Consider the following 25,121-nt stretch of genomic DNA (forward strand, 5'->3'; position numbering starts at 1 on the left):
TTATTTTCAAAAGCAAACAAAACATCAGAATAGTTTTGGAGACTTCAAACTAGAGGCTCTTAAGAGCCTGTGTCGCTCACCTTGGTCTATGTGCATATTAAACAAAGGACACAAATGGATTCATGACAAAATTGTATTTTGGTGATGGTGATGTGTTTGAAGTTCTTACTTTACTGAACGATTTTGCTTCTTACAATTATATCTATCATGAACTTTGACCATTAGTAACAGAGAACTATATTTGGTAAAAATTTACATAAATTTACCAAATTAATGAAAATTGTTAAAAATTGACTATAAAGGGCAATAACTCCTTAAGGGGTCAATTGACCATTTAGGTCATGTTGACTTATTTGTAGATCTTACTTTGCTGAACATTATTGCTGTTTACAGTCTATCGCTATCTATAATAGTATTCAAGATAACCAAAAACGGCAAAATTTCTTTAAAAATTACCAATTGGAGGGCAGCAACCCAACAACCAGTTGTCCAATTCATCTGAAAAATTCAGGGCAGATAGATATTGACTTGATTAACAATTTAACTTCATGTCAGATTTGCTCTAGATGCTTTGGTTTCATAGTTATAAGCAAAAAACTGCATTTTACCCCTATGTTCTATTTTTAGCCGTGGCGGCCATCTTGGTTGAATGGCCAGGTCATCGGACACATTTTTCAAACTAGATACCCCAAAGATGATTGTGGCCTAGTAGTTTCAGTGGAGATTTTGTAAAAGATTACTTAGATTTATGAAAAATGGTTAAAGATTGACTATAAAGGGCAATAACTCCTAAAGGGGTCAACTGACCATTTTGGTCATATTGACTTATTTGTAGATCTTTCTTTGCTGAACATTATTGCTGTTTATAATTTATCTTTATCTATAATAATATTCAAGATAATAACCAAAAACAGCAAAATTTCCTCAAAATTACCAATTCAGGGGCAGCAACCCAACAACCGATTGACCGATTCATCTGAAAATTTCAGGGCAGATAAATCTTGACCTGATAAACATTTTTATATCATGTCAGATTTCCTCAAAATGCTTTGGTTTTTGAGTTATAAGCCAAAAACTGCATTTTACCACTCTGTTCTATTTTTAGCCGTGGCGGCCATCTTAGTTGGTTGACCAGGTCACGCCACACATTTTTTAAACTAGATACCCCAAAGATGATTGTGGCCAAGTTTGGATTAATTTGGCCAAGTAGTTTCAGAGGAGAAGATTTTTGTAAAAGATTACTTTAATTAACGAAAAATGGTTAAAAATTGACTTTAAAGGGCAATAACTCCTAAACGGGTCAACTGACCATTTTGGTCATGTTGACTTATTTGTAGATCTTACTTTGCTGAACATTATTGCTGTTTACAGTTTATCTCTAACTTTAATAATATTCAAGATAATAACCAAAAACAGCAAAATTTCTTCAAAATTACCAATTCAGGGGCAGCAACCCAACAACCGATAGACCGATTCATCTGAAAATTTCAGGGCAGATAGATCTTGACCTGATAAACATTTATACCCCATGTCAGATTTGCTCTAAATGCTTTGGTTTTTGAGTTATAAGCCAAAAACTGCATTTTACCCCTATGTTCTATTTTTAGCCGTGGCGGCCATCTTGGTTGGTTGACCGGGTCACGCCACACATTTTTTAAACTAGATACCCCAATGATGATTGTGGCCAAGTTTGGTTTGATTTGGCCCAGTAGTTTCAGAGGAGAAGATTTTTCTAAAAGCTAACGACGACGGACGACGACGACGGACGACGGACGACGACGACGGACGACGACGACGGACGCCGGACGCCAAGTGATGGGAAAAGCTCACTTGGCCCTTCGGGCCAGGTGAGCTAAAAAGGGACTTAAAAAAAAACCTTCAAAAAATCTGAGTTTTTCAATCATTAATCTTAACTATAAAGCCTATTCTTAATTTGTTTTACATTTTAAGGTGGTACCTAACACTACAGGGAGGTAACTCTGTAAAGTCAGCAAGACGTTTTAATTATGTTGTGTTGGAAAGGGAACATTAAGCTTCTCAATGATCAAAATTGGTGTTTGTCAAACTGCTATATAACCAGTGTAATTTTTCTGACATAAAGGTTAGTTCAAAATTTTCGATTTTTTTTTACATTTTTGTTAAATGAACAAAGTAAATACTTTGTCAAAATTTTATGAAAATTAAACGAGCCACATTAATTTTAGTGAAAGTGATAGGTACCACATTAATATCAACAACAGAACAGGTCATATTACATGGAAGTTTGGAAATAAACAGTATTTCTAGTGTTGTAGTCATTAAGAACTGTCAAGTAAATCTCTGTCATTATGAGGAGTGTGAAGTTAGATTGTGTAAGATTAGCAAGTGGTGCATGTCTGTAAAAATATGGAATCCAGATTGAACATACTGACTGAGTCAGCTGAGATGTTGTACACTTCACAAACATATTAAAGTGTCATATGTTTACAAAATTCCAACATTGAAATTGTTGAATTTCGTCCCAATTTCTCACCCTATTTCAGGTTAAAATGAATTTTTCAACACAATAAATAGTATGCATAGTTGAATAAATATAGATTGCACAGCAGGGTTTTTTTACAAAATGATGTTAAAGTAATGGTACTTAGTGGATTCATTATTAATTGTTTGCTAACAGTTTTCTTGGATTACGGTGAAGTCATAAAAATGTGCTCATATCAGTGCTTGGAGCACATACATCCAACATTTTGATTGCTTGATTTTGGAGTATGAGCAATGATGAGTAAAAAAAACTGACTCGAAAGTTTGATGAATTCACAAATGTTCAATAAGTACAAAGGCTTGTACTTGTATGCACTCATACAAAACAATGTAATAATAAATCCATGAAAATACAAATTTTCTATGAAAATAAGCATCTTTGCTAGCCAAGGGTTATGATCCACTTCTCTTAGGGAAGTGAATAGTGAAGATGGAAAATAAGTGAATCCCTAGTAATTTTCAGTTCAAGTGTTGTGTTCTTTTTCATCCCAGTAGTTCCTCTTCTTTATGTGCATATAAATATAACATATACTTCTTCAGTAAACATTATTCTTCTGTTGAATGAATATATCAATATTTACTATTCTCTATCCTATGAAAATGGATATCAATAATTCATTGTAACAATACATCAATATATCTCTGTTATTAAAGTGTCTCAACTTATATACAATTAAAAAACATTTGAGCACAACTTGGGAACCTTATATATATATATATATACAATAATAGAATTACTCAAATTTCACAAAGATTGATGTTAGTGAAATGGTACACCCTTGTTGATAACCTTAACCATTGTTAACTGGTTGTGACATTAATTTGAATTTTATACAAAAGCTTAGAATTAAATTATTATAAACTGATTCATTCTTTTTTATCTGCTTATTTCCTAAATTGAGCTTTCTTTATTAAACTTATTGATAAATTGTTTTATTGAATGATAAACATCTTAAGTTGGGAGTTAACGAAATTTTCCAGCTTTTAATTCTCAAAGAAAAGACAATAATTGAATTTTCTAATTCAGATAAACTGCAAAAACATGTTTTGGGTTTCATAAATAACTGCAAGTTATCTTAACACTCTTCAGAAGACTAATCAGCTGATCTGACATGGAAATGCTCCTAAATATCAGTATATGATTAACACTAAACCTACAACTGCCATTTTTCATGATTCAGGTGAATGTTAAAAGAAGTTGAAAAGATACATGTAATATTAAGAGTCCTCAACGAAGATAAGGTAATATCTTTGGTAAGCTTGCTTCCTAGCTAAACCGTGAAGCTATTATTAGGTAAGATATACTACCCTCTTTTTGAAGTAGCCTAGTCCTACAGACAGATATATTGGGTATCTGTCGGACTAGTCTACCCTTAAAGGAGGGTATAAAAAAAGATGTGGTATGATTGCAAATGCGTCAACTTTCCACAAGAGACTAAAATGACACATAATTAAAACTATAAGTCACCATACAGCCTTCAACAATGAGCAAAGACCATACCCCATAGTTAGCTTTAAAAGGCCCTCTGGCCCTGATATGACAATGTAATTCAATTCAAATGAGAAAACTAATGGCCTTACTTACCTAACCTAATAATGACTTCACGGTTCAGCTAGCAAGCAAGCTAATCAAAGATAATACCTTTGCCTACACACTCACAGCAATCGGGTGTAATTGGGTTTTTTTCAGATTTTTTATAAGAGCAATATAAAACCCTATCATAAATTGCATGATGCATAATAACTGTTTCTTCTTTACGGTAACATTTAATAGGTGGAATTATATCCAGCAAGGAATGGTTTCTAACATTTACAGATTTTAGTCATAACTTATATATGCCTTTTTTAAGTTGTTTACTATATTGATTCAGAACACTGTTACAAAAGTATGAACAGTAAATACATCCCATGTAAGTATGATCATACTATGGTCTGAATAAGTCACAACAAGTATTATACAAACTGTTTACAAACATTCAACATTCAATACAATTAAATGGAGTGTTCTACTGGGTTAAGTCCTTAAATATAGGTTTTATCTTTCCATTATGTCACGAGGATCATTAGTCTTTACAAACCACTTTATAACAGCCACAGCGTAAAACTTATTACTTATTTCCTAATTTCATTTCTGTAATAAGTTACATAATAACCTTATATATGGTGTCTTTCTCCCCAAATATTATCTGTATATATAAGAAAATATAAATTTTGGTAGAACCAACATGTGATTATCAGAAAATTTCTCAACATCCTCAAGCAAATATAATGTATATACACTGGTACAAAATAACTTGAATTTTTAGATTTGTTTACATTCAAATAATTCCTAAATTTTGACTTCTTATACCCAAGGGGATCCCCAGTAAAAGATGTGAATTACTAATCTAAAAACCTGATATATATATACTGAACAATAATAATGTCCCTTCTGAATAAATACTGCAAGGTTTCTTTTTCAAATTTTCAATCAGATATACTTGGCATTATGTATATAAATTCCTCTTCAAGTTTTAAATCTTAAATATTCAACAATACATATATTTTCAGGTCAAGTTGACATTTCAGGTCACTGAGGTTAAATCTACAAAGAAGAATTTAATATTTCTAAAATTGGAATGTCAAACAAGTTGTTGATGCTTTCTTCTTTGTCCATTTGATTTTCTTACAACTGTGATTACAATATTCTCATGTGATCTATATTCATACAGCTCTGAACAATTGTATTGTCAACCACATTAAATATCTACTCTGAATAAATAAATCTTAAATAACCAACTAAAAGACCAAGCAATCAATACTTTCAAACAATGTTATAAAAAACAGTTATGTTCTGCTTGAACAATACTCCACCTTACCAAACAGTTAATTCATCACACTCAAATTAAATGCAAAAAATATTTCAGAATTCATCCCATAGAAAATGTACTATGGTTATGCTTATGTGAAGCTAAATCACCTTACCAAATATAAGTAAGATTTGGGGATATAGAGATGTTCAGTATAATGTAATACAAAATTTCCTTCTTATGCGTTGGCATTGTTCTCATCCAATGAAAAAGACATGTTTTGTCAGAAGTAATTTTTGTGAAAATGTAATGGAAAAGTGTAATGGGAAAATAGACAAATGGAAATGGTAACATTTAGTATGAAATGACAGTGAGATACCAGTATAACAGATAAGTTAGAGAGGGAACATGAGTACTAAGTTTGACAATGAGATACCAGTATAACAGATAAGTTAGAGAGGGAACATGAGTACTAAGTTTGACAATGAGATACCAGTATAACAGATAAGTTAGAGAGGGAACATGAGTACTAAGTTTGACAATGAGATACCAGTATAACAGATAAGTTAGAGAGGGAACATGAGTACTAAGTTTGACAGTGAGATACCAGTATAACAGATAATGTTAGAGAGGGAACATGAGTACTAAGTTTGACAGTGAGATACCAGTATAACAGATAAGTTAGAGAGGGAACATGAGTACTAAGTTTGACAGTGAGATACCAGTATAACAGATAATGTTAGAGAGGGAACATGAGTACTAAGTTTGACAGTGAGATACCAGTATAACAGATAAGTTAGAGAGGGAACATGAGTACTAAGTTTGACAATGAGATACCAGTATAACAGATAAGTTAGAGAGGGAACATGAGTACTAAGTTTGACAATGAGATACCAGTATAACAGATAAGTTAGAGTGGGAACATGAGTACTAAGTTTGACAATGAGATACCAGTATAACAGATAATGTTAGAAAGGGAACATGAGTACTAAGTTTGACAGTGAGATACCAGTATAACAGATAATGTTAGAGAGGGAACATGAGTACTAAGTTTGACAATGAGATACCAGTATAACAGATAAGTTAGAAAGGGAACATGAGTACTAAGTTTGACAGTGAGATACCAGTATAACAGATAATGTTAGAGAGGGAACATGAGTACTAAGTTTGACAGTGAGATACCAGTATAACAGATAAGTTAGAGAAGGAACATGAGTACTAAGTTTGACAATGAGATACCAGTATAACAGATAAGTTAGAGAGGGAACATGAGTACTAAGTTTCAAGTTGATGAAACTTCAAAGTCAAAGGGACGCACACATCAGAAAACATAAGGCTCATAAATGGGGAACTAAAATAAGCAGATGACATACAATTGCTAATGAGACATTTCTCCACCAGAGACCAAATGTTGCTGCTATTGGTCACTATATGGCCGTCAACAATGAGCAAAACCATATACATGTTTGTATCTTATAGCCAGCTATAAAAGGCCCAAAAGTGACATACATATGATAAACAAATCAAAAATGTATTTCAGAAGATGGGAGGGGGTTAAAGTATTCAACTTAAAAAAAATAGCTTAGAAACATCCTCTTACGCATTGAACTGCATGTTGCCTAAATATATATCTTGATTTCTCATTCCAAACAGAAGCCAAAATTCTCAAGGCTAATTATGCTGCAATCTTGAAGTGTAAAGATGTCAAGATAACTGAATGTTTAATGTAAGCAAGTAAAAGCTATCAAAACTTATCAGTAACAATTGATTCTTTATTAGCTTAGTTATAAAGGGTATACTCCAAAATCCGGATGGGGTTAGCAAATTGTTCACAACCATAGCATTTTTTTTCTTTTTTCTTGAGATCTAGACAAGAAATAACTCACTCATATGTAGTACATGATATTCAAATAGAAAATGGAGAAACAGATAGTATTTTCAGTTATTTTTAATAGCTGTAATGCTTAAACAAAATTCATTCTGAAACGTATAAATGTATTGATGATAAATAAGGTAAATATTAAATAACAATGTTACCTAACTTCAAAGACTATATCCTAGCTACCAAGACTCCACACCACATGACATACCCAATAATATATCACAAAAAATAACATTTATTGAAGCTGATGATGTAAGGAGGTGTATTTATTTCATAGTGTTACTTTTAAAAACACTTAAAAATTTAAAGAAATAATTTAAAACATCCAACAGAGTGAAGTGTATCATGATTTCTATGATTGAAGGTGCATGTGATTACAGTAATGTCAGCTTTTTTAAAACTTTACAATAAATTATTTATAAACTCATCACTGATACAGTTTGAACAAGCTATCCTTCTTAATCTAATGCTAATGACTTAAAAGAGACATTTTCATTTCTATGCAGACTCAACTTCTGTTGAACAGAAAACAATTGACAGAAAAAAACAGTGGTAACAAATCTAGCTACGAAGTTCACATTTTACAGTATGCCCCTAAAATATATATGATATGATAGTGATGTGTATTGGTTATGTCAGGGATAAGATAACCTTCTACAATGATGAAGACAAACAGCCGACTTATCATGAAGTGGTTCATTATAACATGCACTTGTTTAAATACCAGTGTCAGGGAGCTATGTTATTTTATGTCATTTTTTTGTAATTTTACTTTCTGGTTCTGATGAAAACATGTACAACCATTGATTGATAGATGTCGTCTTAAAATCTCCTGACAAAAGGAAGAAAATATCCTGTTTTATAGATATTATTTTCGCAACAAAACATTTCACTTTCTTCCCAATTATTCAAGAAGAAAACTTCAAAGTCTAAACTTTTAAAAGAAAAGTAAAGAAATTAATAATTATACTTTTAGATTTGTGAATGCCATTTGGTTAACAGATTTCATATCTCCTGGTAATGGATAATAACTGTATGAAGTATGACATTGATATAAGATGTTTCAGTACACAAATATGACCTGCACAGAAATTGACCTTGCAGATAGGACAATGGTAATAACATGGCTTTTTGTACAAAGCTGAACAGTGTTACTAAAATTAAAGCACCCATACTAAGCTACTATTTTAAAGAAGACTTGGTTCATATTGTAGTTATCCAAAACAGGTCTTGACTAAGTGTTGTTAGCTATTTCTTTTTAAAAGTTTGTATCCTCTTTGAAGGGGAGGGTCAACCCCACATGGGTCTGTGCATTTTCCTAAAGCTTTTAAAGTTTAACAATTTTGTGTTTTAAACATCTGTTTGTTGTAATAATATCAGTCGCCTTATCAGAATGAAATGACAGATTTATAGTCCTACTTAACCATTTTATAATTGAGAGAAGATATGAAATTTTCACTTTCTTGTGCATGGATGTTGGACTGTATAAAAGAAAAATGTAAAAGAACAACCATAAAGTCTTCATTTGAATCCTCATTGACCATGCTTGAAAACCAGGTAGAAGCTGTAAGATCAAATGAATTCAATGCCTCTAAATAAAATGTTCTTGATCTATTAATTTGTGTTATCATTACATATGTAATTGCTATAAATTGCCTTTGTTTTATCAATTTTGTTGTAAGTTTAACATATGATAGATTAACAATGGTACAAATAGACTGTTATATCTTTAGACTGAGCTACATGGCGTCCCTGAACTATCTTTCCACACAGTACCAAGTCCAAACAACAAGTTTTCCTGCAGTGACCTGCAGCTGTTATAAAGCAATATATAACTTATAATAATTTCAAACCCACCACACATGTCTTCAAAGCAATTTCTTAATTAAAAAAGATGCCTGCAGTTATTTAAATGTGAATGATATTTTGGTCATTCTATTGTCTTCCTCCTTCGTCCATGAACTCTCTCTACACAGAACTATTAAACAGCCCTCACAACAATGGTACAAATAGACTGTTGTATCTTTAGACTGAGCTACATGGCGTCCATGAACTCTCTCTACACAGAACTATTAAACAGCCCTCACAACAATGGTACAAATAGACTGTTGTATCTTTAGACTGAGCTACATGGCGTCCATGAACTATCTTTCCACACAGTACCAAGTCCAAACAACAAGTTTTCCTGCAGTGACCTGCAGCTGTTATAAAGCAATATATAACTTATAATAATTTCAAACCCACCACACATGTCTTCAAAGCAATTTCTTAATTAAAAAAGATGCCTGCAGTTATTTAAATGTGAATGATATTTTGGTTATTCTATTGTCTTCCTCCTTCGTCCATGAACTCTCTCTACACAGAACTATTAAACAGCCCTCACAACAATGGTACAAATAGACTGTTGTATCTTTAGACTGAGCTACATGGCGTCCATGAACTCTCTCTACACAGAACTATTAAACAGCCCTCACAACAATGGTACAAATAGACTGTTGTATCTTTAGACTGAGAAACATGGCGTCCATGAACTCTCTCTACACAGAACTATTAAACAGCCCTCACAACAATGGTACAAATAGACTGTTGTATCTTTAGACTGAGAAACATGGCGTCCATGAACTCTCTCTACACAGAACTATTAAACAGCCCTCACAACAATGGTACAAAAAGACAGTTATATCTTTAAAGTTAGCTACATGGCGTCCCTGAACTATCTCTCTACATAGAACTATTAAACAGCCCTCACAACAACGGTACAAAAAGACAGTTATATCTTTTAAGTTAGCTACATGGCGTCCCTGAACTATCTTTCCACACAGAACTATTAAACAGCCCTCATAATTAACAATGGTACAAAAAGACAGTTATATCTTTAAAGTTAGCTACATGGCGTCCATGAACTATCTCTCTACATAGAACTATTAAACAGCCCTCACAACAATGGTACAAAAAGACAGTTATATCTTTAAAGTTAGCTACATGGCGTCCATGAACTATCTCTCTACATAGAACTATTAAACAGCCCTCACAACAATGGTACAAAAAGACAGTTATATCTTTAGACTGAGCTACATGGCGTCCCTGAACTATCTTTCCACACAGTACCAAGTCCAAACAACAAGTTTTCCTGCAGTGACCTGCAGCTGTTATAAAGCAATATATAACTTATAATAATTTCAAACCCACCACACATGTCTTCAAAGCAATTTCTTAATTAAAAAAGATGCCTGCAGTTATTTAAATGTGAATGATATTTTGGTCATTCTATTGTCTTCCTCTTTCGTCTTTCAAATATTGTGACATACATATTAGTGGATTCTGTTTACTTAATTTGTGCACCCATGGCTGATAAATATAGAATTTGGCAACTTTGTGATGATCATATGTAAATTTATGTAGAAAATGTAAATAAACAATCTCAACATTCTGATTTAATAACAGGTCTTCACCCACAAATCATAGAACAATATTCAGTGACAATTCTAAAGTTCTTAATCAACTAATTAAAGTTCCTGGGTATGTTAACATATATTTTATGGTTTCTGTTTCACCAAATTTGTAAACACCTCCCCATTAAAGAAAGTTAAAGTGCTGCTATTGGTAAAAATTATGTAGTCTGAATAGTGTGACTTTTATCTACCGTTGGATCATAAGATGACACGGCATTGTATTTATAAATGTTGGCTTGGGTGGAGAGGAGGGGACTTGATCGTAACCCTTGGCTAGGGAAGATAACCCTATTTTTTCATACAGGCTTATCTAAAATTCCAGCATCTCTGTATTTGATCCCAAGTCACCCCAATGAAAACATACCTCAAAGGAGCATCACCTATGTATTAATTGATATTTTCATAAAAACTTTGTTGCATTGGTACCAACACTGCATAGATTTCTAATGTATGTTTTGTGTTTAAATGAAATGGACATGGAAAATGAGCTATCTGGAATGAAAATATGTCTGTATCTTTTGTTGCAAATCGTCACAGTAACTTACCCTTTTTGGACTTTGCACCTATTTTTAACTTTGAAGGCCATGTAATTCTAGTATTCGATTCTTCCATGATCTGAAAATACACAATCACTTTTTATCAGAGATTTTAAATGTTTATCAGATAAAAAAATTCAAAGATTTTGCCAAAAGTTTGATTACTGAATAACACTTTTATTGGTAGAGAAAATACCTTCCTGAACAAGTAATTGAAATAAAAGCTAGATTGCCATCATTTCTTTTTTTATCATTGTTAACAATTAAAGTTATATACGACAGAAAATTTGTAGTTGTAATATATATGAGCAAATGTATGTAAAGTTAACTAATAAAATATCATAATTTCGTTTTTTGTTTCTTAATCATGTAATTTGATTTACTGTTACTGTGAAGTGTATTCTATTTTCTGTTACTGTGAATCTATTTTCTGTTACTGTGAAGTGTATTCTATTTTCTGTTACTGTGAAGTGTATTCTATTTACTGTTACTGTGAAGTGTATTCTATTTACTGTTACTGTGAAGTGTATTCTATTTACTGTTATTGTGGAGTGTATTCTATTTTCTGTTACTGTGAAGTGTATTCCATTTACTGTTACTGTGAAGTGTATTCTATTTACTGTTACTGTGAAGTGTATTTTATTTACTGTTACTGTGAAGTGTATTCTATTTTCTGTTACATGTTTGACTGTACAATACACAGCAATAAATTTACCAATCATATAGTACTTTTACTACTAATATGTATACAAACAATCAAAATACATGACTAAACAGAAGCCTGTCACAACGTACATGGGGGTATTAGTCTATTTAAAGACTTCCGATACAAGTACTGAATGGCACTTAAACGTACCAACTGATAGCAGAGCTTACCCCATACTTTTAAAAGATTTGGTTTTTCAAATCTGATTTATTATTGAAGAATGTCAACAAAAGGTCTAATCAATGAAATGTTCATTTAAGCCCTCTCTCTATATCATTGTACTTTGGTTTACGACAATAAAGATATATATACTCAATGGCTATCTAATTACAGGTTCAACAGAAACAATATACAGTTTACAACTAGTAGTAGGAATGCTGCCAAACAATGGACTGAGAAGTGAAAATAAACCTCAATTATCTCTTGTTAAAGCTTTGTCACAAATCATGTACTTACAAATCTAACTAGTAGCTATAGTAGAGCAACGAATTGATGTAGCATAGATCTAGATCTATGAAGATTTTTTAAATCAAATATGCAACTTCATAACAAAGATCTTACCAAATAATAACTACTTGTACAATTGCTGAACAAATAAATGATTTCCTTCTTAAAATAGAATTTAGAATTAAATTATCAGGAATGGCTGTAATATTTTTCTGTCAATTTGAAATAACCCTTTTAAATATGTAAACCAGCTACATGTACACATGTTATACTTATAGTGTACACCACATTTTTTATGTTATTTCTTATTGAAAGAAAAAATATTACAGTCATGCATTCCTTAAGTATCAAAGGTTGATTTCAAAGATCCTCTGGCTCAATAACATAATTCAATATAATATAAGTGTACATAACAGGCTATTATTTAAACTTGGAATTATTTTAAATTATGGAATTTTCCTGATTTCTTGTTTTTGAAATTTTTTATAAGTTACATGTTTATTCTGTAATGAAATGTTCTGTGCTGCGCACAACACTTTCTATTACAAAGAAAATATTATATTTTCAATAGAATGTACTGTGCCGTGCACAACACTATCTAACCAAAATACATTGTATGGAAAATGTTATGAACCGCTCAAATGATCATAATACCACATAAACATGGAATTTATTAAAAATTTCAAACACAAGAAATTATGCAAATTCCATAATTATAAATAATTCCAAGTTCAAATAATAGACTGTTACATCTATAGTTGATTATCAACCTTCAAATAAAATTTTAAATCTGACCTATTTTTCATGCTTCAATGATTTTTGATAAGTTTAATATGTGAATTTATGTATCCAATACTTTAATTTCTGTACAGCAATCAAGATACTGGATTAGTTCAGCAGATATGCATCTGTTAATAGAATATCATAAACTGGTTTAAACTGCAAGTAGTTCTATCATGAATATATAAGAGCACAATTTTAAACCTTACCCGTTGGAAGAAATCTTCTGCATTTTCTTCTTCATGGTCGTTACCTGGAATAAAAAGAGGGTAATTCAAAAGATAAGTTATCACAGTATCCCTTAAAAGTTCCATCCTTTTTGTTCAGTACATTGACCTGCCTATTGTTTTAGCAGTATCTAACATCTTTAGCAAGTGCAAAAAATACATTGTAGTTTTTTTTATAAGATCATGTATTATCATGGTTCAACTGTGATTTATTGTACAGAATTCAAAGGATTTATCTATAAAATTCTGATTTATTTTATGTAAACAGCAACAGCTCTGAATAATGCATCCGTTTCTCAGTGTGCAAAGCTGACATAAAAACCAGATTTATAGAAAACTTATGACTATATATTAGGTTTTCACAATGTTGCTGTTTAAACCATATACCTGTGGAGTTGAGACTGGAGTTTATATATTTAAAAAGAGTAATTAATTCATATAAATTAAATGATAATCATTATGAATTATGAATAATTTTATAAAAGTATTTTTAATAAGGCACAGCAAATGTCAAAGATTTACACTTCTCCAAAGTAGTATTAGTTTTAATACTAAAATACAAACAATTGCCACACAAATCAATGACTTTCCTATTGTTTGTTTTCTATCTTGCTGATTTATTGGTCTTTTCCACTTGGTTCAATGAGGTTTTATTTATATACTTTTACTTTTTGAAGTGACTGGTAGACATGCAAGCTATACAATAGGATCAATTCTACAACAAACATTCCACCAAGTGGGCCATAATAAAATTGCTTAATAATCAAACCTTTTTAAATTGTTATCAAAAACTTGTAGATCTGTAAGTCTAATGTTTACTTATAATTTACAAGTCAGCTACTTTATTGTACAAACAATTTGCTAATCAATAAATGTGATTAAAGATATAAAAAGGTATAGTTTTGCTACAAAATGCATTTGAAAAGTCTGTTCTTTATAAATGTGTCATCAATTAAATATGGCAAAAATCTAGAGTATTTCCGTTCCAGAGAAATAAAAATACCTTTTAAATAACCAATACAAATAAAAAATTGGCTTCTCCATTCTCTTGATGTAAATATCAAAAAGACTTTAATATAATTTTCTATAACTAAATAAACATCTCTGGTCTTTCTTAAGATTGCATGCCCAAACTTGTCTTTCTAATACTACACCTATATCCTTGAAAATACAAGTGACATGTTTACTTATTAAAATATTAATTTGCTTAAAGATATTTCCAAAAAAAACTTTTAAAAACCTGAAAAAGAAAAATGTTTATTTATTATCTGTTAATAAAGGAATAATAATAAATTAAAAAAATATATAATTATTTTTTAATTTGTTGTGAAAGGACACACAGTTTAGTTTAGGTCAAATATGGTCCTTAATTTCATCTTTATCATTAAATATCAGACAGGCCATAATTGAATTCTTGAATGGGTTACTTTCAAAATTGAATTTAAGCTAAGTTAAACAAATTTCTTCATACAGTACATTATATATTATCGCTATTTTGTGCATTTTTCCTTTGATGTTTTTTTGTGATAATTTTTTATATTATGCTACTCGCTTGAGATGGAACATTATCACTAGAAACATAGGAGGCAAGTGCATGTGGCGTTGCTAATGAAATTGACAACTTCTTCATAGGTAAAATAGTGCATTGGTCATCTCAATTCAATTGCTTTACTCACTTTCGCAGTCCCGGCTCAAGTGAGAAAATCAATCTTGTTGAGATGATCAACAATAATCTATATAAATATAATACATTGTATATTTTGGATAGATATTCCTAAAACGATCATTCAGTGCATTTTTGGACATTACAGGAAATCCCTGGCCACAAACTATGATCCAAATGTTTTGTTACCAAATTAATTTGGGCTCCAATGATTATATTGAATCCCTATAGACAAACATTTCTGGATCTAGTGGTAAATTATGCCAATCAAAACTGCTTTAACTTATGGATACATTCAGAGAACAACTGACGGTATAACTCAAATAATGCATTAAGTTATGTCTGACAGTCAGTATAACCTTAGATTAGAATTAAAATATATGTGACAGAACATGCCTGTTAAAAAGTCTTCAGATTTTCAGCAAATGTTAATACTTTTTCTTAATAGTGCCCAATGCGTTGATATTATTGAAATCATGCAAATCTTGCAATCCAAACGACAAAATAAAGAATTATAGCTTTAAATTTGAACCCTATTTCTCAGAGGCAGATTAAGGGGGTGGGGAGGGGTGCAGGGAGCCCCCCCCCTTTTTGGGAAAAAATTTGGTTGCTTATATAGGGAATCACTGAAGCTTAGGTTAGTCAGTGGGCCCTCTACTTATGAAAATTTCTGGATCCGCCTTTTAAGCTCTAAGATGTTTCCAAACTTTTGGAAATCTTTAAAAAGAATTAAGCCAAATCGGTGTTGAAAAAGGTTACTTCTTGACATATATTACCACTTCACAACAAATCTTTCTTCATTGCAATCTGTCAACAATCAATTATTGCCTTTCTTATGTTAATATGAAAATACTTCTGTAGCACAGCACTCATACCAAAATCATTGATTTCAGCTGTACAATGTAAGATTTGTCAATCCTAATTATATGTCATACCCAAAATATGGTTATGAATGGACTGGAATATAAATAAGGTTTCTTATCCTGATATTTTACATGTTTATTATCTCAAGTACAAAACTATTTTGGAAAATAATTAAAAATTGCAATTGTCTACTATTAAAATGATTTATCTTTTTTCAGCATATTATACATGTATATAAAATCACTGAGATATAGTATAACAGGGAAGTATTTTGAGACTAGTATTGAATTTGAACTTGTGGACAACATTTTTTCCAGACATCTATGCATGGTGTCTTCCTCGAATGCCAACATTTTATATGTTACCTATTCCTTGAATGCCAACAAAAATATTTCAATAGATGTGTTTATAAGAACAATAGGTGTTTTTATAACTATTGAAATGATTTTATGAGTATTTAAATGTAAAAATTAATTAGAGAACTTGATAAAATTGCAACATTTTATCACTTTTTATAATAAATATATAGTAGATTTTGGGGTAAAAATTATCACGAATTCAAAAGAAATAAAGAAAATAAAAATATTTTTTTTACTTTTTGTTAAAAATAAATATTTTGGGAATGGAAATGTTTATATGACATACCTTAAAAAAAAAATAAAGAAATTCTAGTCAAAAACAATTATTTCAAACAAAAAAAAAGGATATTTATAGAGATTTATTTAAATCCATATCATATTGAATATTTTATTAGTAAATATACTACTATATTAACTTTTTAATTGAACAATTTATTAAATTTTACACTTGTAAATGAAAATTTCTTGTATAAAATATTCAACAATATTTCGAGACATATGAAGATTCATAGTGCTTTTTGTCAATCTGCTTATATGTTATATATCTTTATTTCTCAACAAACCATATATGTTGACTATCCACAAAATATATGTATTGTTTTTCTATGTTCTCTGTCTGCAAACAAATAAGATATTATTCAAAATTTTCTACTTTTAATGCATGAAAAAGGTATGAGAATATACAAAGTTTCGAGAAATTCCATCAAGTTAAATTGGAGGATATTACAGCACACAAACCTATGGAAATATTGAAAAGCATTCAAGTCCAAAGACTTAGTGACGCAACAATTTCAAAGTTTTATTTTTAAAGAAGAACATATTGGTTCAAGCAGTTACGCCAAAAAAAAAACTTCACAAACACGAATGTGATTTAGCTACCTGGAATATACCTTTCTGTTTAATTAGAATGATTGTTTTGAAAAGTATGCACTTTTGTTGTGATAACTTCTTGCACCTATTCCTCGAATGCCAACATAATTTTACAGGTAAATTGTAGGTAGATCAAAGGATGTTGGCATTCAAGGAATAAACCTTATGCATCTGGCCACACAAAGGCACACATCTAATTATTCTTCTGTATACAGTATGCATATGTTTTACATATTCAATTTTCTTAGGACTCATTGTCAGATGAAAGCAGTCAAAACATTTTCAAGAATTTGAAAAGAGGGGTCCATTTTTCATGTCATTACAAAATGACTGAAATTGTGTAATAAAAATTCTGGATCATTAAGCTTTATTTATTATTCTCATAAATATCTATTCCATGTTTTACTGTAGACCCCAATCCAAAACAATTGTGTCAATCCATAAGAGAGAAGATATCTTTTTTGATGTCTGTTACCAAGTAAGAGTCTGACATGAGAGGTATTTCTAGTGTCTGAGTAAGACTAGTAAGCCTGTTTTTGTACATCACATATTCAATGAATCGATTGATATTAATGAAATCTACAGGTGTAAAATTACATAAATTGTCTGTTTGCCACCTGTTACCAAACATAAACAAACGACTTTCATTTCTCATTTATCTCTTCAATGTACTTTAACTGCTATGCACAATCTTCAAAGAATAGATTTGAAGTCAGTTTAGTTTCTATCTAGAATCAAAAAGTTGATAACAGAAGCCTGATGAAAGAATAATCCACAACAGGTTAAATGATCCTGTAGTAGTATTTATACAGGTATATAAAGTAAGGAGATGTGGTATGACTACCAATGAGAAAATTGTACACCACAGGTCAAACAAGTGGATTTAAGCAATTAGAGTTCATCATACAATGTACCTACTTTAACAATGAGAAAAAAAACCTGTACTGCATACATGTTATGATGTATGTAGCTATGAAGGGCCCAGACATGAAAAAAAAAGAAAAGAAGAAAAGTATAAACAGCTTATTTCTAACAATTTTAAAACAAATATTCAGAAACAAGTATTACCAGCTGACGAACACATAAGCCTACATAATTCATGTTTACCTGCAGGATATAAGTAGAAGTTACAAAATACAATGAAATATGGTATGTTTCGCCATGATAAGCAATCTATCTGCTGGAGTCCAATTGATACATATATTATATATATATATATAGATGAAAGAAACTAAAGGTCAGTGTACAGTGGCCGATCTAGGGAGGGTTCCAGATGATCAATACATTTGAATGGTGACATAAGGTTGGAACCCCTCCTTCTGAAAATGGTTGGATTCGCCCCTCATGTATGACCTTCAACAAAACTCAAGCAGTAAAGTAGGCTATTCAAAGCCTTAGCATTGCAAAATATGAATTTTACACAAACTTATTGTGAAGTAGATGGTTTATACTAAAAGTCTTCAGTAATTATATCAAATGTACATATTTTATAACCAACTCTGGCATAAAAACACAAAAACACATAGTTACAAGATGACTTGCTAGCTACATGTACTTTTTCAACAGCAGTTTCTTTTCTTCAGACTGATGATATAAGTTTTTCAACAGCAGTTTCTTTTCTCCAGACTGATGATACATGCATGTATAAGAAGTCCTTCACACATAGGAGCAGTGTAATTTGATACTGACAAGAAGTCAAGTGGTTTCTCCTCAAAAACCTAGTTGATAGATCTAGAGGATAGCTTGCAAAATTGAAAGTATGATAATGTTTAGTGTCATGCAGAGTAGAGACCAATTTCAATGATATTCTATTTAGAATACAGATTTTAAGTTTAATGCATGTCTCACAGGTACCAAACTGGGATATAAAGTTCTTGACTTCTTTTCAAGCATAGCTTTATCAGCCATAATATAGTATTACATATACATGTATATCTGAATTATGATGGTATATTGATAAAATGATAAAAAGTCCTGACAACATAGAAAATGTTAGTACAATCAATTGATTGATTGAAATACCATTACACTAAAACAATAAATAAATGTAAGCTTAAACGATTACTGTGTCACTCTGTGCCAGTAACTGTGACATTCAATAAATATTAATAGTTCTCCTTTTTATTCAGTCTTAAAAACTTAATCCAACATGTCCAATGTAGTTTATGTTCATAACTTCAGAAAGCACTATTTTTCCCAATCTTGAGAATTAATGAGTTCAATTGCAGTCTTTTAGTTTTAGACAAAACAAAATTCTAGCAATAAATAATTCCACTGAAACATAACAATTTTCAGCAAGATTATTTGACAAGGTATAAAGAGTCAATGTCTATATAATAGTTTGAAAGGATTTTCAGTATGCAATTGCTCAAATAAGCCATGAAAGTAAGCTACATCATGTATATTTTTTGTCAAGATTACAAATTTATCTATGGCAACAAGTTATGTATTGGTGTCACACAAAAAGTCCCTATCTGTTCAACCAAATTTTGGAATTTTCACAGCTTTCTAAATATTTTACCTTAATTTTAACTTCATAGAAACTAGGTATAAACTGAATCTTACAGGTGTCACCTTTCTGCATGCCAATTTTCAAAATACATTCGAATATATAAAAAAGAAGAGAGCTCCCAAAAGTTATCACTTCCACAACTATTGCAAAACGTAGGTAAAATATATATACCAAATCATAATTGAATTCTTAATGCTCATGCACACAAGTTTAAATAAAAATACAATACATGCATCATACCCATTTTCATATAGATTGATAAACATCTTAAATCTAGAGGTCAAACAGATACCATGAACTGAGGTAATAAACCCTCATCTAAAGTGCATCTCTTAAATTGTCTCAAGTACTTTAAACTTAATGGCCATGTAGATAACTTGCAAATTAGGAAGCTTGCAAGTAATAAATGCCATATCTTTCTGTCAGCTGAAATAAGAACCATGTCTTCATGCTACATGCTTGTGATCATTATTCATTTCCATTTTTTTTTACATTCCTCAAAACAACAATTGCAGTATAATATTTATTCTGTTAATTATGTTTCCACAGAATCTAGTTCACATTGAGCTGGAGTTGAGAGAGCTCTAGTAATGAAAAGAGCACAAAATGTCTTAACACTTACATGTATCATATAACTATATTTTTTAACTGACAATTTTAGCCCCATCCTCCTGCATTTTCTTGATATTCCTTAATGACCAACATTACAAAAAAAATCTACAGACACGTGTCTGAAGTAGTACTATGTTTTCCCAATAGTTGTCGCGTTTAAGTTGCTAAAGTCTTCATGTGACTGAAATAGTCATCAAAGAGCAAACAAATACACAGCACATGTAAAACTAGACCAAATCTACTCTTTAATTTTTTTCTAACCCATAAAAAAATCAACAGAGATACACTAGTTTACATACAATGAAAAGCTTCTGCCATATAAATGATAAGAGGAAAATAAAAGTTGTTTCAAGTACCTAAACCTGAACACCTGCATATTAAATTTTCTTGAGAAATTGCACACTTCATCAGCGGTAATTAAGGAACAGTAATTTTTTGCATCACACAATGCACATGCCAACTGCAAAAAATATCCCATTATTCAAATAAAGGAAGGTTTTTTTCTTGTTTTTGAATTAGTCATCATACAGTTGTGGTTTCTTCATAGATAACTTAACCACGATAATAGGTGTTTAAATCAGACTGAAAATACGCTTATTGCCAATAAAATGATACACAGATCTAGATCTACTAAGCAGTTAAACGGTCAAATCAGTTCAATAAGTAACATGAATATCTGCTAAAGAATAACCGTACCATGGTTTGTTGGTAACTCCCTTATGCAACCATTGCACATGTAACAAATGTGAAGCAGGAACAACCTACCCTCCCAGAGCACCTGGTAACTCCCTTATGCAACCATTGCACATGTGACAAATGTGAAGCAGGAACAACCTACCCTCGCAGAGCACCTGGTAATTCCCTTATGCAACCATTGCACATGTGACAAATGTGAAGCAGGAACAACCTACCCTCCCAGAGCACCTGGTAACTCCCTTATGCAACCATTGCACATGTGACAAATGTGAAGCAGGAACAACCTACCCTCCCAGAGCACCTGGTAATTCCCTTATGCAACCATTGCACATGTGACAAATGTGAAGCAGGAACAACCTACCCTCCCAGAGCACCTGGTAACTCCCTTATGCAACCATTGCACATGTGACAAATGTGAAGCAGGAACAACCTACCCTCCCAGAGCACCTGATAACTCCCTTAATTATGCAACCATTGCACATGTGACAAATGTGAAGCAGAAACCACCTACCCTCCCAGAGCACCTGGTAACTCCCTTATGCATCCATTGCACATGTGACAAATGTGAAGCAGGAACAACCTACCCTCCCAGAGCACCTTAGGCAGCAACCTTTTGATTTTCTGGGGGGGGGGGGGCTATGGTTTTTTTTCTGTACAAACTTTTTTTTTTTGCCTGCAGCGAAAAACAATCTTATTTTTTTCGCGACAAGTCGAAAACAATTTTTGTTTTTCAATTTTAGCATTACATATAGTGGCAGCTGAGGGTGAAACAAAACATTTTTTTTTTCTCAGAATCAAAAACAAATTATTTATTTCTCCAAAACCTGGAAACAAACTTTTTTTTCCAAAAAAAACCATAGCCCCCCCAAGAAAATGAAAATGTTGCTGCCTTATGCAACCATTGCAACTGAGGCAAATGTAAAGCTGAGTGAGGAACAACCTACCCTCCCAGAGCACCTTATGCAACCATTGCATATGTGGCAAATGTAAAGCAGGAACAACCTACCCTCCCAGAGCACCTTATGCAACAATTGCACATGTGGCAAATGTAAAGCAGGAACAACCTACCCTCCCAGAGCACCTTATGCAACCATTGCACATGTGGCAAATGTAAAGCAGGACCAACCTACCCTCCCAGAGCACCTTATGCAACCATTGCATATGTGGCAAATGTAAAGCAGGAACAACCTACCCTCCCAGAGCACCTTAGTTTTTATTTTTGCAGCAATAGTGTTTTGAGGATTTGTTTGTCTTTTCATTTCTTCAGCTGTAGAGCAAGGTAACGTTTTAATCCGACTTATGATTTTGAATCTTCTATCTCTTTTTTTGCACCAAGTTACATTGTATATGATAGTAGGTCAATTACAAAATGTAGTATAATAAATGTTATGGCCATAAAATTAAGTACCTGTACTGAATTGTTCCAATAATTTCAAACAATTTTTTTTTAAAGTTCAGGCAAAAAATCTACAATATTAAAGTGACAGATGATGATTAACTGATTGATTAATTTGTTGGTCTTTGACATCACTTTTAGCACGATTGACAATATCGGACCTAAATGTTTACAAGCAAGTACAATGTATAATAGTGGATGAGCTTCAGTAACTTTGAACACTCAGCCACCAATTGCTTATAAGGCCCTTGATACATGTAATTAACTGACCCCAGAAGCCAAACTAATTGCCCTTTTGACCAAGTTAGATTATTAGGTCATAAAAGTTATGTTTTCTACATGTGACAGTGATTTTTGGTTTTTGCAAAAAAGTTAGTTTACATGTACACGAGTCATGGAGATCAGCAAAATAATTAAAATCATGCAACAATACCTTTTATTGACTTAATGTGATGTCAGGCTTATTCTGATAATGGCATTAATATTTTTATCCTCATGATTGCTGACAATGCCAAAATAAAGGTTTTAGTAGGTTATTATTATGATAATGGTCACAATAATAAGGTTGACAATACGGCCTTTTGCTCTACTACAGTAAAATACTGTGTGAAGCACCAATAATCAATTGACAATATAACATTGTATTTAAAGTATTATATATATATTTTTTGGTATATTATAATGATGTCCATTTTCACTGAACTAGTATACATGTACATTTTTATTTAGGGGCCAGCTGAGGCCCACCTCCTGGTGTGGGATTTGCTCACTGCATTGAAGACCCATTGGTGGCCTTCGGCTGTTTTCTGCTCTTTGATGGGGTTGTTGTAATTCTCTGACATATTCCCCATTTCCATTCTCAATTTTATCTCTTAATTTTAATTTGACTTACAAATCATGAAGTATATAATATTATACATGTACATGTACTTGGAATATATAAACATGCATCCACATTATCAATGCCAACTTTACTCAAATAAGTGTAATACAGGTACTCTATTAGCATATATATTTGAATTATAAAAAAAAAAACAATTTGTAAACATTGATAAATAATTCTTCTTAAAATTTATAGAAAAAAAATTACCAAATCTAATAACACTTCATCAATATGTTGTAAAACCTAACAACAATACTGTAAGATAATATACAGCTAGTAAATGACGTCATAAACTAATTTCCTACTGTGATTCTACTTAAATTCAAATCAATCTTGAATATACTTTGTATTTATATACATGTACACCCATATAGATATATACTTGCTAAAAACCAAGATTTCTATAGACCTTGACTATATCAGTTGTATATATTTGTAGGTGCCAATGAAATTGATTTTACCTCTTTACATCTTTGAGAATGTACCTCTGACATGTCTGATCAGTCTGATCATGGAAGTAATATTTATATTCAATATTAATTCCATGGTCTGATAAACTAATTATAGAATGATTCACTTGAAAATTGGTGACTGCAAAATTTATTCTTCTCCTGCATATTTGAATTGACCCATGTTTCTATTTTATAAAACCTACAAAAAAGTGAACTTTAAAAAAACATTCTATAAGAGGAGGAAGTGCTAACATGTGTAAAGATAATCTGGACTGCTTAAAGAAATCCTCAAAAAACAAAACCAATGGATATAAATGATGTTCACCATAAAACAAAATGATACTTCTCACTAAGAAAAGTACTTGGAATACAATAAACACAGTTTTATACTGTATTGTAACAAACCTAACATAATAAAAGAAACCTGACCATAAAAAACTCAGCTTGTCATATGGTATACTAAGCTATATAGATGTATGATTTGTCACATGAACATCAGACTGCAATAAGTTTGAAAGTCAAATCAAAAACATAGTTGAGGTGTTAAACACTGAAAATATAGTTCTGCAGGACAGTTTAATAAAAAGTGTTTTAGAAAGACATGAATTCCTCAAACGCTCAAGTATACATGGTAAATACTTTGTCATTGGTCTATAAAATTGAGAATGAAAATGGGAAATGTGTCAAAGAGACAACAACCCGACCATAGAACAAACAACAGCGGAAGGTCACCAATAGGTCCTCAATGCAGCGAGAAATTACCACACCCGGAGGCGTCCTTCAGCTGGCCCCTAAACTACTACATGTAGCATGTACAATATTGAAAGTGGGTGTTTAAACACTACTTTTGGCCAATTTGTGGCGACCATTTTTTTATTGAAGACTCCCTGAAGAAGCCGAAGTGCCTGGAGAAAACCATCTACATAGGAAAATTAACAATCCTAGTCAATTAAGATTGGAGTCCATTACTTAGTGCACCTGCACCAGCGGGGTTCAACTCACAACCTCAGTGTTGATTCAGGCTACAGAGGCCCTATAGCTAGCATGCACAATATGTCAGTCGATTATAACTTACATGTACTTGAAACCACACAAAACAAGAAAATCAGCAAGATATTTAAAAACCAATTTTACAAAAACAAAAATTGTGCCAGTCAAATACATACAAATGTAGGAATACATACATTGTATATATATACATGTATGGTAAAAATATAAGCAGAACCACTTCTTCTTATCAATTGTTGTTTGACAAAGCATGTTAAGTAGTACCAATAAACGTTGTCTCATCATTATATATGTACTTATACAAATGTTTATATGCATGTACGGGTAAATAAGGTCAAGGTCAAAAGAAAGTGAAGGGTTGACAAAATTTCAGCATAACAATTCACATTGTAGGTCAGTTATATATGTAGGTTATAAAAGATATACATGTATCTTGTTTTAAACGTAATACATTTTTTTGTACTTCA

At 31.7% G+C, this 25,121-nt stretch overlaps 1 protein-coding gene across 1 annotated transcript in view; it reads right to left on the reverse strand.

Moving 5' to 3' along the window:
• The window catches only part of LOC134724609 (protein bicaudal C homolog 1-A-like), a 75,094-nt gene that overhangs the window by 41,207 nt on the left and 8,766 nt on the right, over positions 1–25,121 (reverse strand). Inside the window, exons 2-3 of the mRNA XM_063587732.1 lie at positions 13,322–13,365; positions 11,189–11,258 (exon numbers count right to left, since the gene is read on the reverse strand). Of these exons, the coding sequence (XP_063443802.1) occupies positions 11,189–11,258; positions 13,322–13,365 (114 nt within the window). The remainder of the gene's footprint in view (positions 1–11,188; positions 11,259–13,321; positions 13,366–25,121) is intronic.

This window comes from Mytilus trossulus, chromosome 7, assembly GCF_036588685.1.
Source record: "Mytilus trossulus isolate FHL-02 chromosome 7, PNRI_Mtr1.1.1.hap1, whole genome shotgun sequence".
Lineage (NCBI taxonomy): Eukaryota > Metazoa > Mollusca > Bivalvia > Mytilida > Mytilidae > Mytilus > Mytilus trossulus.